The 16,670-nt window shown below is 39.0% G+C and overlaps 1 protein-coding gene across 3 annotated transcripts; it reads left to right on the plus strand.

Annotated features, from left to right (window-relative positions):
* The first annotated feature begins 18 nt into the window (after positions 1 to 18).
* LOC112197139 lies at positions 19 to 8,989 on the plus strand. 3 transcript variants are annotated; one of them, XM_024337712.2, is made up of 6 exons: positions 19 to 2,835; positions 3,045 to 3,736; positions 4,359 to 4,913; positions 5,924 to 6,256; positions 7,112 to 7,841; positions 7,929 to 8,989. In XM_024337712.2, the coding sequence occupies exons 1-6, from the start codon at positions 2,755 to 2,757 to the stop codon at positions 8,613 to 8,615; spliced, it is 3,078 nt and encodes a 1,025-aa protein (XP_024193480.1). In that variant the 5' UTR covers positions 19 to 2,754; the 3' UTR covers positions 8,616 to 8,989. The 3 variants fall into 3 exon arrangements, with proteins under 3 accessions (XP_024193480.1, XP_024193481.1, XP_024193482.1); XM_024337713.2 differs by having other exon boundaries at positions 5,936 to 6,256; XM_024337714.2 differs by having other exon boundaries at positions 5,939 to 6,256.
* The last annotated feature ends 7,681 nt before the right edge of the window (positions 8,990 to 16,670 follow it).

A 16,670-nucleotide genomic window follows, 5' to 3' on the forward strand; every position in this document is an offset into this window, starting at 1 on the left:
ATGCAGGATGATTGGATATTGTAGTTGAGTATCTAACAGTTTTTATGTAAATCCTTATTTTATAGACTCAAAAGTTAAAACCCCTATAATTTTTCTTCGTAATTCCAACAGCTTCTCCATCTATCATTCTCTCATGTTCTCTATAATTTATTATTTATAATTAAATAGGTTAATAATTTTTATGTTTAAAAATGTAGTTAAATAATTAACGATTAAAATTAGTGTTAATTGCCTTTAAAAAAAAATAGTGTTAATTGAAAAGAGAAGAGAAAATATTAAAATATTCAGCAACTCCAACGGTTAAATTATAGGGAAGCAAAAGACAAAATTTTAAACAATTTTTCATCCCCAACTCCAATAGATAGAATCTCTAAAATCTCAATAATTTTTCTTAAAATTTTAGAAATTGCTGTAAATTAAGGGAATTTTGTTTTCTCTTTCCTCTCTATCCCTAAAATGGGGATAGTTATAGGGAATCTGTTAGAGCAAAAAAAAACTCATTTTCCCCTAAAATAGAGAAAAATTAAAATATGGAGAAAATGTTGGAGTTGCTTTTAAAAGATAACTTAGTATAATTTTAGAGTTTGCTGTAAATATTGAGATTTTTGTTTTCTCATTTTTCACTCTCTCTAAAATAGGGATTGATATAGGGAAGCCGTTGGAGCCAAAAAAATGCAACTTTTCTCTTAAGATAGAGAGAAAAACAAAAAAAATATAGTGAAGTTGTTGGAGTTGCTCTTTGTGAAATTGATTTTGGATTTCAATATGTGACCTTCCAATGAGCCTGGTATGGTTCTTGTGAAAAATAAGAATATTTTACATAATGCCCTTGCCCATAGCCCTATCTCCAATACTTGCATTTCATGTAGAGGTAATTTCTACCTTCATAAAGAGGGCTTCCCTATATTGCCACAACAACATTGGACACCTCTAATGTTGGTTAAGGACTCCAGAGTCGCATGTTTTGCAAAATCCCATGTGGTCGGATTGGGACAGGCCTGAAGCAGATTTAACAACACAGGATTCTTTAACCTTGAACGAACAAATTCAAGGTTCTAGAGTTTTTGGAAGACAGCCCACGCATTAAGACTCCAAACTCTTTGCAGGAGTTGCAGCAATCCAATTTCGAAGGGCTTTCCTTGCAGACCTATTCTGCAGCAAGACTGTCCATTTTAAGCTCAATATACCTAAGAGAAGGACAAATGTGCGTTGACCACGAAGCAAGGCCAGCAGCCAAAAATGGTTAATGCACAGCAATAATAAATCATATTCAATACAAAGTCATCAGAAGTGTCACTGCTGGAGTGCTATCAAAGGAGTTTCTACAGAAGAGTAGGCTCCTTATTTAAGGAGTCGAAGCCATTGCTTATATAAACAATTGGAGACTGCTACATCTTGGGCATTACTTATATACCATATGTATCTAACAATAGAATCATGGACAGAGTCCAATCTGTGAGTACAAACATCACAAATGTAGCAATCATTACCAATATATTGAAAATCTGCACCAAAAACTTGGATGAAAGACAACAAATACTATTACACATTTACTGAAGTTTCAGAAAGATACAAACTTATGCTAAGAAAATAAAAAGAAGAATTCAATTCAGCAATGTATAGGCAATCTAAGTTTATACAACTCTAGATGTTCATACAACTCCTTGCATTTGTCAAATCAAATGGGATTGGGCACACCAAACGAATGTCAAGAAACCCTGCAACAGCAACTTATTAGAAACGGGTACTATCAAATGTTATACATCGTTGAATCCAACATGGACTAAAAATTGTATAGGCGTTTATATTAGAAATGCTAACTATTCAAAACACAGTTTTTATTTTTTAAGATTCGTAGCTGAAACAATTGCGAAGATATTATTATACAGATTTCAATTGCTTTGGCAGAATATTTAAGCCTCTGTTTGAATTGGCAGAACCCAGATTAAGGAAGAGGATTTAGAGCAATTAGTAAGGCATGAATGAACAGAGACCAGAAAATCAATTAGTGAATCAAATGATCAGCCATACACAACAGTATTTTTGCACACACAACACAAAAGCAGCTAGGACATCAAATACATTTAAAGATTCCCTCAATAGTTCAACTAGCAATCCCAGTTCATACCCAAACAATAACACAGAGCTAGAACATCATATTTGTTAACCTATCCACCAAATAGTATAACAAGTAATCCTAATCCACACCCAACAATAAAACCTATGCAGGACATCAGAGACTTTCCAATTTCATCTCAAGCTTTGAACTTGCAAAACTAATCAGAAACTAGCTCAATGAGAAATCACATCACACTACTTTTAACCTGTAACAGTGATCAAACTTAGACAGAGCAAAAGCAACAAGGAATCATATCTGTTTACTTGATTCACTAGTGGTGAATAGTCTAACCAGTAATCCTAATTCGTACATACAATAAAACATAAAAGCAGGACATCAGAAACATTCCAATCATATTTAAACTTTTGAACTTTCAAGACCAATTTGTATCAGAAAGATTCAACCTTGCTCAACCCATCAGACTGCTCACACAGTCAAATCCCCATGACAGGTTATAGAGAACGAAAACACGTGCTGGGCACGTGAAGTAGAATAAAAAAAAGAAAAAAAAAAGGGGGATATAAGCTATTTTTTCTTTTTGAAAAAACCAAAAGATAAACCCCCAACCTGGGTTGGTTCTGTCTCTCCCTTTAGAAACCAAACCATAAACCCTGGTTCCTTTGCTCTCTTTGGAAATGGTGTCACTGGACCCAGATGACTTCTTGGCCGGCCTTGCCGATGACCGGGACTATCCCAGCCGTCCATTTCCGGCAACAGTAAGTTCATCACCACCATTATTATTTGCATTATTTAGGGTTTTAGCCACCCCCTTGTTCACTAGTTTAGTTTGGTCTCAGGGTTTTAGCCTCCCCAAATATAAAGAAAGGGGCTTTTTTTTTTGGTTTTGTTTTGGGTGCTTCTGTAACTCGACTGACATTATAAACAAATGCTTGGTAATTTTGGGTTTTCATCTTGTGCTTTGCAGGAGAACCTAGCTGAGGAAGAAGAGCTGGAATGGCTATCCAACAAGGACGTGTTTCCGGCCATCGAAACCTGCATGCTGACGGAGGAGCCACCAAAAAAGGCTGTGGCCAATGCCGAGCAGGGGAATCCGGTCTCTGTCTCGGTTGTTAAAGCAAGCATTGGAGGAGGTGGAGCACTGCTATTGCCGCTAATGCCGAGCAGGAAAACAAAGGATGAGAGTGTCAAAGTGAAGAGTATGAGAGTTTGCGCATATTGCGGGGTTACACAGACCCCACAGTGGCCGGAGGGTCCCTTGGGGATATGTAATGCCTGCGGTTTTAGCTACAAGTCCGGGCGGCTTTGCACTGAAGACAGTCCCAAAGTGCAGAGCATTAAGAGTGACAAGGTGAAGAGCATTAAGAGTGACAAGGTGAATGGAATTAAGAGTGACAAGGTGAAGACCATTAAGAGAAAGTGCACACATTGTGGGATTACACAGACTCCGCAGTGGCGGTTGGGTCCCCTTGGACCACAGACCCTGTGTAATGCTTGTGGGGTTAGGTACAAGTCTGGGAGGCTTTGCCCCGAATACCGCCCTGCAAATAGCCCTACGTTCTCGCAGGAGTTGCATTCGAATAAGCACAGGAAGGTAATGGAGATCAGGAATCAAATCTATGGGAATGAGGGGACGGTGGTGAGACCTGTGGATAAATGGTAGGCATCTTTCTTGCCTTCTCATTTTAATGTTGGTTAGGAGCAGAGTAGGATTGTGTAATGGGGGCTAGGATTAAATCAGATGGGAAGGGATTTCATAGCTTTGGAGAGAATGTGAATTAGGGGATTGATGATTTTTGTGTTCTTTTTGTTAAATGTTTCATACTGCATCATCTTTTTTGACTAAGGGTCTTGGTAAGTTATCTTTTGTTATGCCCCATCTTTCTTGACTAACTTTAGCTCAAATGGATAGTATTTTGGGACTTCAAATTGTAACTCTTTGCGCCCCGTTGCTTAATTTGGATTTGATGGACTCAAGATGTATAAGAATTACTTGATTGACACTTTCTGTATTTTTTTTATGTTTTGCATCATCTCTGTCGATTAACTGTTTCTCTGATGAACAGTGTTTATAGAATTGTAGTTCTTTCCTCTGTTTCTTGAATTTGGATCGATATATTTGGGACAGATATGGACATCTGGATGAGGATATTAGGAATTCATTTTATTATTTATTTGTTTATGTTGTAGATTGTCATATTTTGCATCATCTTGACTAATCTTAGCCTTTCTTGATAATGATAAAGGCTTAATGTAAATCCTATTTGATTCTGTGAAACAGCACAAACAGTGCCTCCACCACTGCCCCAGAGAAGATGAAGAAAGACATGTTCCCGACTGTCGCAACAGTGGAGCAACCAAGAAGAAGTGTCATTGCTGAGCAGCAGAGCCCTGTTTCGGTGCTTGAAAACAGCACAAACAGCAGCATCACCCTCAAGCCCCACCAACCCCCAAGCAAATTTCTGAGGGAGCAGCAGCTGTTCTGTAACCAACCTAACAATAAGCACAACCAGGAAGACACTGCCTCAGTGGAAATTAAGAGAAACATCATCCTCATGAGTTCCTGTGGGACCCTCGAGCTGCCTTATAAAGCGCCAAGCGAAGTTTTGGGGCAGCAGCAGCTGTTTAGTTGCCAAACTACCAGCAAACGCAGAAAGAAAAACATTGTTGAAATGAAGAATGAGGGAAACAATGCCACCCTCACGAGTTCCTGTGGGAACCTTGAGCTGCCCCACCAAGCGCCAAGTCAATTTCTGGAGCAGCACCAGCCTAACAACAAGTGCAACAAGAAACATACTGCCAAAGTGGAGATGACCATGAAACCTGTGGATATATGGTAGGGTTTTTCTTTATCTTTGCTTTGTCATTTTAGTGTGGTTAGGAGCTAGTAGGATTGTTGTAATGGGGCCTAGGATTAATTGGAGGGTAAGGGTAAGTTCTATGTTTTGATCAATAAGCTAGGGGAATTTTAAAATTTTGTGTGCTATGCTTTTATCCTTGAAATACAGGTTGTGTTTTTCGGTTTTGCAAATCTTAATTTTCTGCTCTACTGCTTGAAATTTGATTTGAGGGATATGAGGAAAGTTTATTTAGATTAATGGATTGACGGTTGTGTCCATTTTTTGTTCGTTAAGAGATTTTTTATTGTGCATCATCTCTCTTGACTAACATCACAGCTCGGCTGGATAGCGTTTGGATATGGTCTAAATTTAAGATTCTGTTCTGCTGCTTGAAATTGGATCCATCAAGAGAATGTGGATTGATGTTGGCTTTTTAATTATTTTTTTGGCCCTCATGGACAGAGTTTGACTTCTGTCAAACTTAATTCTTTGCTATCTTGAATTTGCACTTGAGGACGGAGATTTAGGGACATTATGAATTGAATGATTGAGGGTTTTTGGTATTTCTTTTTTGAGAGAATCGTTTTATTGTGCATCAACTTTCTTGACTAACTTTAGCACCCTAGCGGATAGTATTTTTGAGATTATCTGATTGTGATTCTTTGCTCTGTTGCTTGAATATTGAATAGATGACCCAAGGTGGATGGAGATTAATGGATGAATGTTTTCATTGTTTATGTTGTCACCCCCCCCCCCCCCCCCCCCCAATTTGGCATATTTTCTCTCGATTAACTATAGCCCTCATGGATAGTATATATAAAATTGTATTTCATTCCTCTGTTTCTTGAATTTGGATTGATAAACGTCAATATATTCTTGAATTTAATAAATTGTGGGACGCAAGAATTTATGTGAATATATTGACAAGGGTTTTGGGATTTTTTTTTCTTGGATGATATCATGTTATGCATCTTCTTTCTTGAGTGAATTTAATCTTAATTGATAGTGGTTTGGACAGCAGCACCACCCTCATGAAGTCTAAGAAGGACTCATTACCGGCTATCGAAACATTGAATATCTTGGAGCATTCAAGAGGCATTTTTATTGCTGAGCAGCAGAGCCCTGTAGTGGGGATTGCGGTAAATTGCCAGAATTGTGGTGCTGAACAGAGCCCGCAATGGTGGGAGGGTCCCCTTGGACCCAAAACCATATGTCTTTCCTGTGGGCTGGCCAAGTACACAGGCAGGCGGAAAAGAAGTATGTCTTTAGTTTCTAACAAGAAGCGCAAAAAGGAAGACATTGCGAAAGTGGAGATGGCAGTGAAACCTGGGGATAAATGGTAGGTTTTGTCTTTGTCTTGTCATTTTAGTGTGGTTAGGAGATAGTAGGATTGTTGTAATGGGACCTCGGATTCATCAGAAGTTATGGGTAAGTTCTTTGTTTTGATTAATAAGATGGGGGGATTTTTAAATTAGCATTCTATGCTTATTCTTGAATTACAAATTGCTTTTTATTTTTTGGTTTTGCAAATTTTAATGCTCTGCTCTATTGTTTTTCTGTTGTGACCTCTTTTTCATTTCAGAATGAATCATCTGTCTCAACCAACTTTAGCTCAACTAGATAGCATTTGGTTATGGTCAAACATTATATTTCTGCTTTGTTGCTTGAATTGGATTTGATGGATTTGGGAGAATGTGGATTAGTGGATTGTTGATTTGGTCTTTAAAAAGTATAGCCTTAAAAGATAAGGTGTCACTTCAAACTTTAATTTTTTGCTATCTTTATTTGCATTTGAGGATGGATTAGGGAGATTGTGAACTGCCGGATTCCAGGGTTGCGGCAATCTTTTTTAATTTTTTTTCCCGACGTAATCTTTTTATTGTGCACATGTTTCTTGACTAACTCTATCTCTTTTGGATACTGCTTTTGAGGGTATCAAATTGTTTTTCTTTTCTCTCTTGCCTGAATTATTTGATGGACTCAAGTTGACTGGTTAATGGATTGATGTTTTATTTTAAAATCATATCTCTTGTTAATTTTATTTCTTTCCCCAGTTTCTTGAATTTGCATCGCTAAATGTGGCACGAATATGAATATATGCACTAAAAAGGTTTTTATTTTTGGATTATTCATATTGTGCATCATTTTTCTTGATTGATATTAGCTCTAATTGGCAGTTGTTTTTGATATCCAGCACAAACAGCACCACTGCCCTCATGAACTCCAAGAAAGACCCCTTACCGGCTGTCGGGACATCGAATATCTCAGAGCAACCAAGCGTCATTGTCATTTCTGAGCAGCAGAGCCCTGCATCTGTGTTTGAAAACAGCATAAGCAGCAGCATGATGCTCATGAGCTCCTCTGGGACTGTCAACCTGCACAACCAAGCCCCAAGTGAATTTCCGCCGCAGAACCAGTTTTGTGACCAAGCTAACAACAAGCCCAAAGTGAAAGACACTACCACAGTGGAGTTTGAGGGAAACAGCTCTACCCTCATGAGGTCCTCTGGGGCCCTTGAGCCTCTCCACCAAGCTCCAAACGAATTTCTGGACCAGCAGCAGCAAGCTAAGAACAAGCCCAACAAGAAAGACACTGCTAAAGTGGAGAGTGATGGAAGCAGCACCACCCTCATGAGCTCTTGTGGGACTAACAAACTGCCCCACCAAGCACAGAGCGAATTTCTGGTGCAACAGCAGCTGTTTTGTAACCAAGCTAACAATGGGACCAAAAAGGAAAACACTGCCAAAGGGGAGAGTGAGGGGAAGTGCCAGAATTGTGGGGTTCAGCAGACCCCGAGTTGGTTGGGAAGTCCCCTTGGACCAAAACCCCTATGTCATGCCTGTGGGCTGGCTAAGTGCACGGCTGGCCAGCAAAGAAGTATTGCTGTGGAGGTTGGAAAACTGGCCTGTCCATCACCTGCCACGGTAAGTTTAACAGCAACATGTATGGTTCTACTATTTAGGGCTTGGAGTTACCAATTGGGCTCATGGGTTCTGACTTTTGTTTTTCAGGGAGAGTTTACTAATTCAACTTGCACTTTTCCGGTTCTTGAAGAGTTCCATCTCTCGCAGAAACCAAGCGACATAGCCAATGCCGAGCAACAGAAACCTTTTTCAGTTCTTGAAAGCAGCACAAACAACAGCATAGCCCTCATGAGCTCCTGCAGGATAAAAATCCCCCACCGAGCCCGAAGCAAGGTCCTCCGTAGAAGAAGAAGCACAATTCCAGGGCAGCAAGTTGGGGTTGGAAAAAACTGTATGCAATGTGGAAAACAGACAAATAGGTGGCGGATGGGTCCCCTCGGACCCACAACTCTGTGTAATGCCTGTGGGAATAAGTATCAGCCCTTGTGGGGAAGAAGCGGCGTAACAGTGGACATTGCCAAAAACTGTCAGCATTGCGGGTCTGAAGAGACCACGCAATTGCTATTGTGTCCCCTTGGACCCAAAACCCTATGTACAGTCTGTTATCATTGGTTTAAAGCCAGTGCTGAAGTGGAGATTGAGAGAAAATGCCAGCATTGTGGGGCTGAGAAAACCCCGCTTTGGCGGTCAGGTCCCCTGGGTTCCAAAACGCTGTGTAATGCATGTGGGCTTAGGTGGTACAAATTCAGGGATCTTTGCCGAGACCGCTCTGCAAGTAGCCCGACTCTCTTGAGAGAGTTGCATTCAAATTGTTACAGGAATGTGCTGATATGAGGAAGCAAGAAATTGGAGTAGGGATGGCGGTGGAGCCTGTGGATAGAAAGAACACTATTGGTGAGTAGCCATTTCCTTTTTCTTATGCAGTGTCATTTGAAGTTAGTAGGATTAAGAGAACTATGAAATATAGGGTGTTTGGTTATGCTGCTTGAATATGGATTTGATGGATCCAGGGTGAATGTGGATTAAGATTAGAATTCACCTTCCTCGACTGACTTACCCTAATGGATAGTGGTAGAAGTGAATATTAGTTCATTGCAAGTAACATCACTTTTCAGGTTGTATTTTGTGGTGAAAATCTCCTATGAATATATATGAAATAGAGCGATGAGATATTGTAGTTGTATCACTTGTGTGTTTGTTTTGCGATCCATGGAATTTATTTTTCTTGTCATTTTGTGGAAGCCCTGAAGAGTTCTCTTCTCTAATCTGGTTCTTGCACTTGTAAGCTGTAAAATGCCTCAACCCTCTGGGAACTAGACTCAAATACCTGTGAAAAGCTGATGCAACATTTCTTGTCCTGATAAATTGGTCTAATCTCAGATAATGCATTTACCCTACATAGAGGCTAAACTCAAAGACTAGGTAAAAGCCAATGCACCAATTTCTTCTTCATAAACTTGGTCAGAACTCAGAAGCATTTCAGATTTGTTTAATCTCATAACTTGTGTACGGTGAAGATTTATGTGTGTGCTGTATTAGTACTGTTCTTGTGATGCGGATGTACTGTTTGAATGTGAAACTGATGGAATGTCTTTTAGCAAGGACTTTGTTTTTTTGGTCTCATTTCAGCAGACTTGGACTCGAATTTATTTTGAGTTGCAGAGAACTTTTCTGTACCTCATTTTTCTTTGGTTAAAGTACTTCGAGACTTTTTTTTTTTTTTTTTTTATGACAGACGTACAAAAAAAAACTAAAGCACAAAACCTCGACAAACACCCTCTCCCAGCTGATCCAAAACTAGAACGCTGGGGACACAAAAATGGGTAAATAGAAAAACCAAACTGAATTGTTTTGAGAATTATGAGCCAAAGTTGCTAGATGATCTGTTACAAAATTCGCCTTTCTATAAATATGTCAGAAAACGATGACCTTGAATTGCCGTGCTAGTTGCTTGATATCTTGGATCATTAGCCTAATTCTCCATGGAACTTCACATCTGCCGTGATACAATCAATTAGCAGCTTAGAGTCGCCTTCAACAACAATATTTGAATAATGATGCAGAAAAGCAGTATGTAGACCATCTCTTAAAGCAGTGGCTTTAGCCAATATTCCTTGCACCGACATAGAGGGGAGCACCATCTTCTTTCCTTACGATGAATCCAGAGGCTGCTGAAGTACCATTCATTGAACCATCAAAATTGATCTTGACTGTGTTCCTTGAAGGGGGGTTCCATTTGATTACCCCTTGGTTGCTTGGAGGAAGATTCTTGTTGCCTTTAGGATTATGCTCACTACAGCTCTTTTGGATTGCTGCAGCTGCTACTAGGACAGTAGAGGGGTGAGTGAAAATAACTCTAAATGAGAGGTCATTTCTTGCTTTCCAGATTTGCCAAAAAAGCATTAACAGCTTTATGAACTGTTCTGTATCAAAGGAGTTTCCTTGAAAGAGAGAGTTAAACACCTGAATATTACCTGCTCTCCAATTGAAAGAGTTATGAATATTTAAAAGTTTCCAAGTCTCCATCGTGTAAGGACAATCACCATAAAGATGGGTAGCTGTTTCATTATCCGAATTACACATAACACAGCTATTATCCATCATTGTGCCAAACTTGGTTAATCTATCTTTTGTTTTCAGTCTTCCTCTCAAGAGAAGCCAACTAAACATTTTGACCTTGGGTGGTACATTAAGTTTCCACATTCTGTTGATTAGATTTATTTGAGGGTGTTTTTCCTTGTTTTTACACTGCATCTAGGTGGTAGATTTTATAGAGTACTTACCATTGGAAGCTAGTCCCCAAACAAAGCAATCCTCCTGGTCGTTAATAGGAATGGGGATTCCCATAATTTGCTTTACAACCTCCAAATCAAGGTCTCTTAGCAGCTTAGCTTTGTCCCAAGTTTTCCCTGCAAAGAAATCACTAACAATAGCATTCCAATTAATTTCATTTTTTGAGTATCAGAAAGTAAATTTACTAGGGGAAAAGAGAAGATCCAGTTAAAAGTCCAGAAATTTATGGTCTTTCCATCACCTACAGTCCACCTCATGCCTTCAGTGATAAGGTTTTTGCAGTCTAAAATTCATTTCCAATCAAATGAAGCAGTAGACTTCTTTTTAGCTTGGAAAAAAGTAGTCTTACTAAGATACTTTTTCTTGATGATCGATCTGAACCCAGCAATTGTTGGGTTTAGTATAGTAAGAACTTTCCAGGCAAGTTTCCCAATAGCAGCATTGTTGAAGAAGGCTGCAAGTCGAATTCCTAATCCACCAACTGATTTAGAAGAGCAGACCTGATCCCAGGCAATTGGAAGGGGTCCTAAGGTCGAACCCCAAATAAAATTCCTGGTTGCCCTATCAATGGCCTTTGTAAACTTGGCAGAACACTTAAAGCAAGACATAACATGATTCAGCATTACTGCTATATTAGCTTTAGCTAGAGTCACTCTTCCAGCTCTAGATAGAGACCCTTTGGTCCATCCTGAGAGCCTTTTAGTAATTTTGAGCAGTAGCTCTTTTGCATTATTAGGGTCTTTCCAAAAAACCACATTGTGGATTCCCAAGTATTTGCCAATGGTGGCTTTTTGCTGGTCCATAGGGTACTCACAATATTCCGTTTCATGTTATTTGGTGTATTTGGAGAAAAGAAAATAGAAGATTTATTGAAATTGATTTTCTGTCCTGAGGCAATAGAAAAAGCTTCAAGGACTTTGAGTGTGTTCCTGGCTCTTCTAGAGGGAGCTTTAGCAAAAATAAGATAGTCATCTGCAAACATTAAGTTTGCAATCCTAAATCCAAGAGGCGAAGAAAGAAGTCCTATATGGTTTTTCGGTTTTTTGCTAGCTTATTCATTTGTTGTCTAATTAGAGGCTCCATGCAGAGTATGAAAATATAAGGGGAGAGTGGATCCCCCTGTCTAATGGCTCTGGATGGCTTAAACCAACCCTCTGTTTTCCCATTGATGATCATGGAAAAAGAGACACTAGAGATGCAGTTCATGTTCATGTTGATCCAGTTACTGTGAAAACCAAAATTTGACAGACAAGCTCTAATATAGTTCCAGTTTAGGAAGTCATAAGCTTTTCCCAAGTCTAATTTAATAGCCATGTCAGTAGCAGTTTTCTTCTTTTTATGAAAATCTGAAAACAATTCATGTGCAATTAGGATATTATCTTGAATGGCTCTACCAGGTGCAAAAGCACCTTAATTTTTGGAGATGCATTTCCCCAACAAGGGTCTCAGCCTATTAACTAGGATTTTGGTGATGATCGTGTAACCAACATTTCACAAGCTGATGGGTCGAAATTGAGAGACAAATTCAGGGTTCTCCACCTTAGGGATAAGGGCTATATTTGTATGGTTGAGGTCAGCTAAAGGTGTATTTGAAGCAAAGAAACCTTTTATTATGGGAATGACAGTTGACCTTACCTTGTTCCAACACTTCTGGTAGAACATTGCATGCAGACCATCGGGTCCTAGAGCTTTGATTGGACCAATTGAATTGAGGGCTTTCCATATTTCCTCTTCTGTCACTTGCTTCAGTAAGAGATCATTATCTTCATTAATTAGTAATGCATTCAGGTATATGTGTAATGAAGTTATTGATATCGGCCAGACTTGGTTGACTATTACAAGTAAATCTCGATTTAAATTCTTGGATAAAGAACGCTGAGATTTGAACAGGGTCGTCAAGCCAGATTCCTCTGGTGTCCTTGACTCCATTAATGTGGTTTTGTTTCCTTCTGATGTTGACTTGGGTTCGAAAGAATCTAGTGTTGTTATCACCCAGCGAGAGCCAGTTTGCCTTTGGCTTTTGGGCCCAAAAAAGTTCCTCATCTCTGTAAACTTGAGCTAGTTCTTCCTTGATCTTCCTGTCCTTCTCCAATAAGACATTTGAACTGGGGGATGCTATCAGTTGTTGTTGGATATCATAACTTTGGTCCTGCAGGTTAGTTATTTTCCTGAAAAAATCACCAAACACGTTTTTATTCCAGATTCTGATATAACCAGTCAAATGACTCTTGAAACTTTCTAGGGTTTTGCTCCAAGTTTTGCTTCCAGATATTGGTAACAACCTGTTTAAAGTCCTTGTGGGAAAGCCAAATGGCCTCAAATCTAAAAGGCTTTGGTGTTTGCCTCAGTTTATGATTCAAAGTTAGATAAATTGGGCCATGATAAGAATTAACAATCGGGAAACTTTCTAGAGTTATAGAGGGAAACAGATTTAAGCAGCTGGCGTTGATGCAAGCTCTGTCAAGCCTTTCATAAATAACTGCATCATTCTGCTGTCTATTACTCCAGGTATAAGGCATACCTTTAGCATTAAGAGAAGAGACATTGACATCATTTAGAAAATTGCAGAAGTTGGTCATGTAATTAGAGACATTTTGAGTTCCACAAAACTTTTCATTTAGACTTATAATATTATTAAAGTCCCCTATCAGGATCCCAAGGATCATTATTTGGAGGTTTTAGAGTGATTAGTTCCTGCTAAAGACTCATTTGTTTCTCCTTTTGTGGATAGGCATAAATAAAATTTGTATACCAGGATAGTTTGGAATTGTTATCATTAATCATGCAATGAATAAAGTCCTCATGGGGGTAGATAATAGAAATATTGAAAACTCTAGTTTTCCATAACAGCAGAAGGCCACCACATTGTCCATGAGCAGGAACTGTGGTACCGTAGTCAAAAGGGAGCATCCTAGTAGCTTTATTTAATAATTCATCTGATGCCCTAGTATCAAAGATACATACGACATCGGCATCTAAACTAGAAGCATAAAACTTGGTTTGCGCTAGGAAGCCAGGCCAGGCGCTGCCTTTGCTGTTCCAAGTGATAATCTTCATTTCATATTGTTGACAGACGAGGGGCTGTCACCCTCCTTTTCCTCAACCTTATCCATAACCATATGTCCAGCCATCTCACGGGTTCATTTCTTTGGACTCCTATAGTCCCCACCATCACTAATCTGCATCTTTGTAGCAATAGAACTAGAGCTTGGGTTGTCTTCCTCTCTCCTGTTCATACCATCCTGAAATTGCTTTTCCTCAATCAGAAATTTCAGAGCATTTTCCTTCTTGTATCCTGCATTCTTTCATCTAGATAACTTCCATACTACAATCTCAATGGTGAACTAAAGTTAGCGTAGAAATAGTCCATAGGGTTAGTTGGAGAGTAAATCGCTCTATTGGCATGATCATCAGGTTCAGGGGTGTCATCATTTAGATAATAAATTTTTGCTATTTCCTTGAGGTCGTTAAAAGAGATATCATTTAATGAAGAAGAATTAGATGAACTCACCCCATCTCCCTCACTGCCAGTGTCATTGTCCTCTTAGTGCTCTTCCGTAGAGAAATCTCTCCCATCATTGCCTATGATGATGTTCCCACACTATGCCAAAATCCTTATCACGCTACACTTTTTGCACAACGAAAAAAAAAAAAGTGTTGTGTGATGAAGGAAAGTGAATCACACAACATGTTTTATAAACTTACGTTGTATAAGGTGGTTAAAATTCTAAAGATTTTTTCTAGAATGTCATTGCACAACGGTTACAAGAATAATATGTTGTGTGAATAAAATAAAATAAAAATAGCGGCAGATTTCCCTCCTAGGTCGACCCAAATTTGGCTCAAAATTGGTACTTCATTGTACAACAGAATAGCTATATCTGTTGTATGAGTGTAGTTTGCAAATTGTCATACAGCAGTTTTTGTTTTTGTGTTGTATGATCAAGGAAGATATATTAGATGTTTCGATGCGTCTCCATACGCTACTCATTCCCCTCTCCCAAACTGAACTTTGCTTACAAAGAGCAGGAACTTTCCCTCCTTTGCTGCCACAACTCAAATTTAATGTGTGCGAAATCAGATAACATAACTTCATTATGTGTTGTCTGATACATGAACACAAAATAAAAATAGCCAACAGCCGGTGCGTTTGACAACTTAATTGGCTAGGGCTAATGAATTTTGTCTCCCACTTCATTTTTTTCCAACACCCAGACGGCCAGACAGAATACCATCAAGCACAATTTCTTTTTCATGTCTTCTTCTCTCCCTGAAAAGACAAGTACCTTCATCTTCATCTACGACCAACCTCCGTGTCCGACTCCACTGAAACTTGCATCCCTGATCCCTAATCATCAACCCCTCAACTCCCGAGCCCAAAATTTCTTCAACCATCGAAACCCTAACTAGCTCTCTCCAACTTATTTGTGACCCCCTCATACTCCACCGCACTCCAACACAATTCCTGCCTCTACAAAGAAATAAAGTAGTTCGTGAGGAGAAGAAGTAGTTAGCATTCCCCACCTCTCTCTTCTATCTTCTTTCTTTCCAAGCTCCACTCCCCCAATTCCTCCCCTAACTCCAAACCCTATTTTTCCCTCTGCTGCCTCTATTTTCTACCGCATCGATCAACACTTGTCTCGGACGAGCCAGTCCTAAACCTTATACCAGATGATGTCCGACGAGCAGCACGGGGATGCCAAGTTCGATCTCCGATCGGAATCTCCACCAGAAAGTCCACAAGCTCCTCGAATCAGCGTCGTTTCAGCTAGTTTATGGTGATGTGAAGTTCACGGTGGTGGCCAAGGACTGGTTTTGTTAACTAGTACTTCTCTTGCCTCGAATTTTCATGTTTTTGAAATCGATTGTGTTTTAGGTTTGATTGATTTTCTAGTTAAAATGGATTTGGGGATTGGGGACACTGCCGCGCCATCGTGGATGCAGCCAATTTATTCTTTTTGTCCGGTAAGCCTGTTTTCATCACCCCTCCCTCACCCCCCCTTATTGATTGAAGTCTCTGCTTTGATTTGGATTGGGAAAACCCTAATTACTTGTTGTTTAGTTTGGAGTAGTTGAGGCTTGAGGAATCTGGATAATAGGAGTTGGAGAAGGGAAAGTTGTTGGGTTAGTTTGAAATCGGAAATTGGTAAGGATCTTGAACTCTGTTTTGATTATAAGCAGTAGGATATATGTAATTTTAAAGTCTAAGGTCATTCTCTGTTAGTTGGTTGTAGTAGGATCTAGTTGGTTTCTTAGTGCATATGTGTGAGTTCAGTTTGCTGAGTCTTTAGCAATGTGAATTAAGCATGTCATCATCTTTTGATTGTTGTTAAGTGCATGTCTAAATGTGTGTTTATGGACAAGTTTATATATGAGTTTAATTGTTAAGTTGAGATTGAAGTAGTGACGAGTAAGAGGATGAATGGGAATTAATGCTTTATGAATTGGTAATGAATCAGGTTGCTGACATTAAAAGGATGAATGACTTTTTGCTGCAGATCTTCGAATGTTTGCTTTATGTCAAAATGACTATTTGTAATTGAATAGAAACAGAGTTTTCAGCCAGCCAACCTAAATCAGGATCATGAAGCTTTTATCAATCAACTGCTTGTGGAACTTGATGGGTAACTTTCATCTCTTGTTTCATTCATTAGACTAACAACCTTGAATAAATTCTTTAGCAAATAATATGAAGTGATTTTAGCTAAAAGTTACATAACATACCCAGAGGTTTAAAATGAAGTAGTTTATGTGGATGAGGAAGGAAACAAAATGAACTTCACTTGACGAAATCCTTCGTTCTATTGAACAATAAACCACTTAGCATTTGACTATTTGAAATGTATAGATAAATCCTTACAAACTTATCAGACATGGACATAGGCTGATAGGCACATTCTCTCTTATGTTTCAAACTCTTAAGTTTTTACAATTTTTATTTTTGTAAGTCTTTTAAGTTTGCAGCTTCTTTATGTTCCTTCCTGTGCTATACTCTGTTTGTGTAGCTAATAATCTTTAAGGCAAACTATGTTACTCAACAGGGCATGATCTGTGTGTTTCTGTTTCTCAATTAATTGTACACTTTTTGCAGGTTTG

Source organism: Rosa chinensis, chromosome 4 (genome assembly GCF_002994745.2).
Source record: "Rosa chinensis cultivar Old Blush chromosome 4, RchiOBHm-V2, whole genome shotgun sequence".
Classification (NCBI taxonomy): Eukaryota; Viridiplantae; Streptophyta; class Magnoliopsida; order Rosales; family Rosaceae; genus Rosa; species Rosa chinensis.

Bases quoted from the DNA above. Each gene is read 5' to 3' on its own strand.
- LOC112197139 (XM_024337712.2), top strand. From the start codon at position 2,755: ATGGTGTCACTGGACCCAGATGACTTCTTGGCCGGCCTTGCCGATGAC. The intron at 4,914-5,923 runs GTAGGGTTTTTC...CTTAATTGATAG, and splicing joins ATGAAACCTGTGGATATATG to TGGTTTGGACAGCAGCACCA. The intron at 6,257-7,111 runs GTAGGTTTTGTC...TTTGATATCCAG, and splicing joins GTGAAACCTGGGGATAAATG to CACAAACAGCACCACTGCCC.